This window comes from Heterocephalus glaber, unplaced genomic scaffold (assembly GCF_053883595.1).
Source record: "Heterocephalus glaber isolate CG9 unplaced genomic scaffold, H.glaber_assembly_v1.0 deba00001004, whole genome shotgun sequence".
Taxonomy (NCBI): domain Eukaryota; kingdom Metazoa; phylum Chordata; class Mammalia; order Rodentia; family Bathyergidae; genus Heterocephalus; species Heterocephalus glaber.
Genome location: NW_028258179.1, coordinates 6,905,547 through 6,914,296, shown reverse-complemented (window position 1 = coordinate 6,914,296; position 8,750 = coordinate 6,905,547). Strand labels below are relative to the sequence as shown.

The 8,750-nt window shown below is 52.8% G+C and overlaps 1 protein-coding gene across 1 annotated transcript; it reads left to right on the top strand.

Annotated features, from left to right (window-relative positions):
- The first annotated feature begins 2,471 nt into the window (after positions 1 to 2,471).
- On the top strand, positions 2,472 to 7,016 carry Arl4c (ARF like GTPase 4C). Its single transcript, XM_021247383.2, has one exon. It carries the CDS (start codon positions 3,542 to 3,544, stop codon positions 4,118 to 4,120), a length of 579 nt encoding a protein of 192 aa, XP_021103042.1. The 5' UTR covers positions 2,472 to 3,541; the 3' UTR covers positions 4,121 to 7,016.
- The last annotated feature ends 1,734 nt before the right edge of the window (positions 7,017 to 8,750 follow it).

Sequence of the window (8,750 nt, the reverse complement as noted above, 5' to 3'; positions counted from 1 at the left end):
CTTGCAGTTAACCCTGTCAACCTTACCAAGGCGAAGATAAATCGAGGCACGGTGTTAACTGCTCTCTTCACTAGGAGCGCTGGAAAGCCCTCTGACGGGTGACCTAGCATCTCTAGGCCCTGCGAAGAGGCGGAAGATACTGTCCAAGACTACTGTAACAATCGCAACGGCTGTCAGAGGTGACCTTCCCCTCGAACAGGGCCGGTGGGAAGCGCTGGGGTCCCCACGGGTCCGCCGCCTAGGCGTGGGCTGTGCTGTCCGTGGACGAGGAGGACGCAGGAGTGGGCCTGTCTGACGTGGGAGGGTGGTAAACACCCCTCTCCCTAATTCCTGTGTTTTTCAGTCCAAATCCATATTTGAAGGAAAGTTTCTAGTTGATTCAAATGACATTTTTATGTGTTAGAAGTTAAATTACCAGCTGTAAAATCAACTTATCACCTGGTGAGTGAAATTAGACGGCAGAGCGGCCGCTATTCAATTATGGTGCGCTGCTGTTTAATGACTCTGTTCTGGAAGGCTCTATTAATGTCCATTAATCTGCTTTTTCTGCTGGACAACAGACAGCCCTGATTGCTGCACCCGCCATGGGGCTGTGAAATGGGGGAACACTCAGCCAGAGGCGGTCGGTGGTGATCAGCGCAAGTGGGGTGTTTTACTCAAAACTGCCGTCAGCCCTGGGATCAAGCACGGCCCAACTTGGCCAGAGCCAGTGACACAGTGGGGTCCTGCGGTGAGGTCATCGGAGGGAGGCCGAGGCAGCCAGGCTGGGTGGTCCCTTTCCGAGGGCCCAGGCCATACAGCAGAGGCCGGTTCTGGACAAGTCCCCAGCCTCAGCCGGGCCTGCCACAGAGAGGAAAGAGGGAGCCAGGGTAAACATGCGGGGAGGATGGGTGTTCATGGGGGCGGCCTCGCGGGCAGGCAAGACAGTCACTGGCTCCAAAAACACAAACCCTGTCTGCCCGCAGTTCCCAGTAGCAGAGGTGACATCACTGCACATCGCACGGAATTCCTCTATTTGTGCTTACTCATTGTCATTTGCCCTTTTGGTAACGGTGCCCTGGTTCTTAGGGAACCACCAAATTTTAGTCTCGGGCTACACCAGTCAGTGTACTGCACCATCCTGAGTAGGACAGTACTACCCAAGGGATGTGTGCTCCAAGATTTGTTGGAGTTATCAGAAAAAAAAAGATATACCTTTTTCCTTCTAGGATTTGAAGGATGTGAGCCCCACAATGCTAGTTGGAAAAGAATCAACACAAAGGAAAATAGAGGAGGAATGGAGAAGACTTGATCTAAAGTCTATTTTTCAGCTCCTGGATCCAGCCATACCTGAAGAGGACATTTATCCTGAACTTTACGGTTGTGTCAGTGAATAAATTTCCATTTTTGTCCAACTCAATTTGAGTTGAATTTCTGCACTTTTGGTTGAATTCAGGTAGCCTACGACTTTGTTCTCCATTAAATTAAAAGAACATGTTGGTAAGTATTGGAGCAAAGGAGAGAGAACACAGGACCTTTGTGCTTGGCATAAATACAGTCAGTCTTCTGTAAACTGCGGGTTTTGTTCAGATTCCACCAGCTGCTAATGGAAAATACTAGAAAAAAGTTTCATCTGTATAAATATGCATCAACACTTTTTTCTTGTCATTGTTGCCTAAATGATACAGTGTAACAACCCCTTCCGTAGCGTCTACATTGTATGAGGTACTAGGAGTAATCCGGAGATGATCTGAAGAAAATGGCAGCATGTGCACAGGCCATGGAAGGGACTTGGGCATCACTAGCAACTCTGGCATCTGGGGGAGGCGTCTCCCAAGCCAGTGATCCCAGGCACCCAGGGAGGACGACACTGCGGGTCTGCACAGAGGTACCCTGCTCATCCCGGCCCCGGCCCCTCCTCAGGTAGGGTGCAGGGATGGCCCAGGGTGCTCTCCAGTGCCCACCTTGCACCCGAAGCCCCTGGATGAGTCTCGATAGTGCGGTGTCTGCCCTGGCCCAGGCCCTCAGGGAATTCTGAAGATGGACGCTTGTTGTTCCCTGGACAGGTGTGGCCTTGCTACATGCTTTGGTACAAATGAAGTCGTATATTTCATCCTAGCTTGTGAACGGGAGGCAGCAAAGAGGAATTATTAAATGATTACAGTAAAAACACCTTGCTATCCGTCCTTCTCAGGATAGTCCCCCTTGCTTCAAACATTCATTCCCACTCCCACTTCCCGCAGCAGCTCTGGAGCCCTCTTTCCTGCCCTCAGCGGCACTGTCGTGGGAGCCTCGATGTCCTGAATTGATTCAAAGTCTTTACTTTTCATGGTCATTTTGACTCTGGGGAAGAGCCAGATGGGATGACAAAGGTGGAGGATGACACACCCTCGTGTTCTTACGAGCGGCCTTTCTATTGGATGGTCCTCGGCAGCTGCAGTCACCACATTTTTGATCACATCTCCGAAGACACCCACAGAAGAGGGCTTCCGGAACTGCTTCAGAAAGTGGCAGGGACGGTGGGGTGTTTTGGAGCGAGGGCGAGGATTCTGAGGAGATTCGTGGCGATGTGTCTTTCCTTTTTTTGTTTTTGGTACCGGGGATCGAACTCAGGTCCTTGCGCTTGCTCAGCAGGCGACAAAACCACTGAGCTAAATCCCCGGCCCAATGTGTCTTTCACTATAATAAAAATTTTAAAGCTTGAGCCTGGGCTATTTTGTTTCCCTTACGCCTCGTATGAAGCACACACGGACACATGCACACGCACACGTATAGCTTTTCGACCAGGGGTGAGTAATATTTCATTTGGCTCCCGGGGCCCGGAGGCCTGGCCGGGTCGCTGCTGGCTGTGGTGGCCTCGGGCCGGTGCTCGTTACAGGTCAGCAGGGGCAAAGCCACCGCGCCCGGCAGGAGGTGGGGCCGGGGCTCTGCCCGAAGTCCCCGGTGGCCCCGGACACCAGCCCGGCCTCGGGGGCGCGCCCGGAGCAGGCAGCGGCGGGCGGGCGGAGGTGCCGGGAGCCCGAGCTGTCTTCGCGAGAGGAAGCCATCAGTCGGCCGGAGGAGCAGCCGCCCTGGCCGGGGTTCGCGCCGGGCGACCGGCGCCGGAGGGGACAAGGAGGCCTGACGGGGAGTGGCGGGGCGGGGCGTGGGCGGCTTTGTGGGCGGGGAGTGGGCTGGTGGGCGGGGAGTGGGGAGTGGGCGTGTCGAGGCGGCTTGTGGCGGGAGGGGCGGGAGTGGGCGTGGCTGTGGGCGGGGAGGGAGGGGCGGGGCCGGCGCCCTCCGGCCGCTGCAGGCTGCGCGCGGCAGAGAGGTGACTGCACGGACAGCGAGGCGTCCGGTCCGCGCCGGGAGACGCGGCGCTCCGAGGCGCGGCGGGAGGGGAGCAGGAGCCGCAGCGACCGTGACGCCGCCCAAGGCCGGGCCGGAGCCGGAGCCGGAGCCCACAGCCGGGCGCGGCCCGGGAGCCGCCGCGTCCCCGGCCGGAGGGAACAAAGCCGCGGCCGAGGCGCGATGCCCGCCGTGTGACCCGGGCCGCCCGCCGGGCCGCGCCTCGCCGGGAGCCATGGGCAACATCTCCTCCAACATCTCGGCCTTCCAGTCCCTGCACATCGTCATGCTGGGCCTGGACTCGGCCGGCAAGACCACCGTGCTGTACCGGCTCAAGTTCAACGAGTTCGTGAACACCGTGCCCACCATCGGCTTCAACACGGAGAAGATCAAGCTGAGCAACGGCACGGCCAAGGGCATCAGCTGCCACTTCTGGGACGTGGGCGGCCAGGAAAAGCTGCGGCCGCTGTGGAAGTCCTACAGCCGCTGCACAGACGGCATCATCTACGTGGTGGACTCGGTGGACGTGGACCGGCTGGAGGAGGCCAAGACCGAGCTGCACAAGGTGACCAAGTTCGCCGAGAACCAGGGGACGCCGCTGCTGGTCATCGCCAACAAGCAGGACCTGCCCAAGTCGCTGCCGGTGGCCGAGATCGAGAAGCAGCTGGCGCTGCACGAGCTCATCCCGGCCACCACCTACCACGTCCAGCCGGCCTGCGCCATCATCGGCGAGGGCCTCACCGAGGGCATGGACAAGCTGTACGAGATGATCCTCAAGCGCAGGAAGTCCCTCAAGCAGAAGAAGAAGCGGTAATGCGCGGGGCGGCGAGCCGGCCCAGGGTGGACGGACGGACGGACGGGCGGACGGGCGGACGCGCGCGCGGGGACCGGGCGAGAACCCGCGCCCGAACAAAGGCAGCGAACCAAAGCGCTGCTCCGGATTTTTCAAACGCAGCCTCCGCACCACATGCGGAACCGGTGTCCCTGCCGGGTGTGGGGTCGCGGTGGCCAGCGGCGCTCCCACCCCCGCCCGCACCTGCCCGGGGACCTTTTGTCTGCACCCGAGCTTCGGGTGGGCGGGGGCCGGGAGGCGGTGTACGTGCGCGCCCGCCCTCCGGCCCCCGGTGGAAGGAAGGCTCAGGCTGGTGACAGAGACAAAAGCGATTTCCTCCGACTCGGGAGAGGCCTGCAGTTAGGCCGCCCGCCCCCCCCCGGGGGGGGTCACCTGTGAGTTACCTGAGGTCTGCGGCCCCCAGAGCCCAGGGTGCCGCCTGGGGCAGGTCGGTATGGGAGGGGTCCTGGGTGGGTGACCGCCCCTTACATTCAGGGGCTGCGGAAGCTGAATAAATTTTATGTCACAGGGCAGGCCCCTGTTGGAATTTCATTTGTCCTGTTCTGGGCCCAAACGAGGAGGTGGTTTGGGCCCTCGGGGACTGCTGGGACCCGGGATGTGCCTCTGGCCTCGGTGGGAGTCGCTGCACGGATACCCTTACCCTAGGGCTTTGTGGTGGCTACGGAAGACCGGTGCTGAGAACTGCTTTGCAGCCTGGAACGAGACCTCTTCCCCACGGCTTGGACCCTGTCCATGTGTAGGTCATTATCACACAAGAAGACCAATAAAAATTAAGAAAAAAATCTGTTGCAGGTGGTGGCAAATGATGCATTTAGTGTCTGCAGAATAGTTAAAGGTGTTTAAAGGGCAAGACTCAGCATAAATGCGGATGGGGTGTATGCGCAGGATAGGGACCTCTGAACTCATACCGTCGGCACTCATACCTAGATTCCATGTGTGGGATCTAAATTCTCTCAGCCTACTGATTGGTTTGGGAGAGCAGGCTGGCCACGGAGCATGCTGAGTTGCGAGACAGGTTTTTGGTTTTTTTGGCAAAGGATGTCTCTTGTAATACTAACCGCGTAGTGCTAGGTTTTCAAACATACTTTAAAAAAACTTTTACAAATGAATACTCACCTTAGAAATAGTCTCCTAAGGAAAACAGACTCCTTTGCTCTGCCCTCTTTCATCCCTTGACACCACAAGTGGCGACATGTTCGGATTTCTAATTTGGCTCACTGTGGCCTATCTAGTTTAAGTATTTCATTCAAAATGTCTCGTTAGAGTATTTGATGTTTTGCACCCAAAACTAAAACCCCACCTCGTAGCAAAAGCCGACCTCATTGCATGGATTTAGAAGGGAAGGGAAAGCAGAAGAATGAAGCCCTGAGTTCATTCTTGTGGGAACTGGCCTCCCAGCCAGCCAGCACTTGGGACAAATGCAGATGAGTGCTGAGATGGAAGAAAGTGTGACGTCACTCTCCCTGGAACTCAGGCACTTCACAGTTTACTTGAAAGAGGCTTCGGAAAATAGAAAGAATGAGAGAAGAATAAAAGACATATTTTTAATAATGTAATTTTAAAAATCCTTTATAATCAGGACTGAGTCTTGGTTTGTGGAATCTGTCATTTGCTCTGAAACACAGTGTCAAAAGGGAAACATGCAACTGACTGATTTTTATTTCCTCTCTGAATTTGTGTTTTCAGGTAGAATTTTGACAGCCCCCTCTCACACGGTTGCACATTTTGTGGCACAGGAGGCCTAGAGAAACTGGACACGGTTATACCTGAGCATGAGAGTTGTCAAATCGCAAGCCCATGCCCATTGTCCATTTCACTGACAATATGAAAACCGGAAACAGAAGTTCTTGCTTCCTGCTTGAAACCCAAATCTTTTTGATTTTTTTTTTTTTCTTTTAAGCAGAAATCTAGCAGCCCATCTTCCTTTTCTCTTTTGTCAGTGTATTTGGTACTCCTCTGATGCTGGTCTTTTTGTAGAAACTCAGTAGAGAAAATAGCTACGCAGTGATAAAAAGCCTGCAGGATTTCAGTTTACATATCAACTGCAACTCGCTGACTTCTAAATGGGCTGGTCCCATCATTTGAAGATTCTGTATAGAGTTATTAAAAATACCCATCTTCCTTTATTTTCTTCCCATGCAACATTTTCTTAAGCACTTTGACATTTTGGTAGTTCCACCCTATTGAGAGAATAATATATTTATTTTGTGACATTGCAGATGCCAAATACTGTAACCTTCTTGTGCAGACGATACCTTGGTTCCAGGTCACAGTTCAAATCCTGTCGTGCTTCAACGATAATGCGTGATGGTTTTGGTCGGGGTTTTTGTTCTTTTGTTTTTTTGGGTTTTTTCGCATTATCAGTTCTTAAGGATGCAGTCAACTGTTTGTAATTGTGCAGTAAAGTCAAGAGCCCTGTGGTGTTTCAACTAATGGTTAAAGAGTCTCAGTTGCTCTCTGTAATGTTTGACCTAATAAAGAGCCCATTTCACCTCTGACCCAACAGGAAGCATGGAGAAAGTCACCTTGGGAGTCCCCTCTTGTCAGCCACTGATTGGCCACACCTTCTGCCCTTTGGTGATGGAATGGGTTTCACACTAATGGAATGGGTTTCACACGGGAGAAGCTGGCCTCCCCAAGTGAGCTTTAGAAATGTTTTCTGATAGACACGGGAATTGTCTCAGAACAATTAATTCCCTTCACAGTTTCTCTGTTACGGTGTTGGGACTCTGTCCCCCCAGTTCCAGTTTTCTGTTTTACTGCTGTAATTCTCTGTCTCAGTCATTCTTTTGTTTCCATCCCCTTTTATAATGCATATATGATGCTGTGAACAGAAATAAATTATTTATACAGTCAACCTTTTCTGTGGATGGCTTTTTTGTGTTCAGTCTCCTGGCCTCTGCTGCCATGGGGATGATGGACCACAAGATGGTGTTGGGTTTGGTGGGTTCCCAAGAATGGTGGACTTGTGGAAGCTTATGTGGGAGCCTGTGCATCTGAGCTCATCCTCTGTGCCTGGTGCCCTCCCTTGTACCCTCGGGGGGTGGGACACATCCTACAGAAGAATGATCCCAATACCCAGGTTTATTAAAAAGATCCAGACTTGTTAGCCATTTCATGCATGATGTCTGGTTGTAAGAAGCTCAGCTCAGCACTGTGCTGATTGGTGTTAGCAATGACAAACTGCATCGATGGAGCCCACCGGAAGGAAGGAAGCTCGCCATGACTTGAGTGCTCTTCAGCAGGAGATGCGGTGGGACCGGGGCCATCGTGCTCTGTAGATGCACTGAGAAATGGTCCACTTTGTAAAGAAAATGGTGAGGGGCCAGCACAGACAGGGTGCCCAGCAGGTGCAGTGGTGACACCCATGGCACTTGTCAGATGTCAAGCGATAAGCTCATTCCTGGGGGACCCACATGGGGGTGGGGCACGTTGCACTCAGGGCTTACTAAGTGGTGGTCAAGTGGCTTTATGTTGACTGGTTGCAAACTATAAAATAGGCATTATGTAAAATAAGTGATTCCTTAAAATGAAAGTAGAGCCACTGTGGTTCCTCCAGGTCTCTACTGAGATGAGCCGTCGCTTTCACCTTGTAGAAGGATGCTGAAACTGACACACTGGTGAACTTGTTTGTGGTTTGGAAGTTTTTATTTAAAAATGAGCAAGACTCTTGACTATCATTCACATTGCCGCTGGAGCTGGTAGCCAGACAAGGGGACACAAATGGCACTTTACGGCACTAAAACCCCTCAATCTCAAAGAAACACTTAGGGACTATGATGGCACCCTATACGCAAAAATATTGGAAATAAAAGTAAAAATTGAAACCCTTAATTTATGGTGCAACCTAAATTTAACTTAATTAGCAAATTCTTGGGAAGCCAGGTGGTTTTTGAGACTTCAGTGACCATTGTTCATCCTCTTGCCCAGAAAAATGACCACAGATGGCCGCATCACTCTGATCTTGAGCAGCTGAAGAGGCTGATTTTAGTCCTAAGTAATCACCCTGTACTCCTCAGGCTGAACTTTGCCCTCAAGGTTTGAGTTTATATTTGTAGGGTTTCCTCTGATGAGACCGCGCATGTCTTGCTTCACTGTTCTGTGCCTTTACACTCATCTCCAGAGCTTGAAAAAGTCCCATTCCCGACAGTACGACTCGATGTCACAATTACATGGAACAGGGAAGGACAAAATTACAGCCAAAGGGCAGAAGACAAAAGGTTTTAGGTGATTGAAAAAATTAGGAGAACAAATCCTTGATTGCACAGCTCTCTTCTAGTCTGGCTAAAAAGCCTGTCTCCCTTCTGCCCTGCATCCTTCAGAAGGTCAGACGCCTACACCCTGGCATTTCCCTGCCCGGAAGGAAACCTGCCGTGGCCATCACACATGGGCTCATCTTCCCTCTCCTATGGCCACCTCCGGCACGGTGTTCCCTTGTCCTTAAACAGCTCGCTCCTTCCAGTTCCTCCTGGCCCTGGCGAGGGCTGTTTGGGACAGAACTCGCACCAGACGCAGCTGTGCGAACACACTTGCTTTGCAGTGGTGGGTGGGGCTGCCTCCATTTCCCAGAGGAACTTGCAGTTTGAGAGCA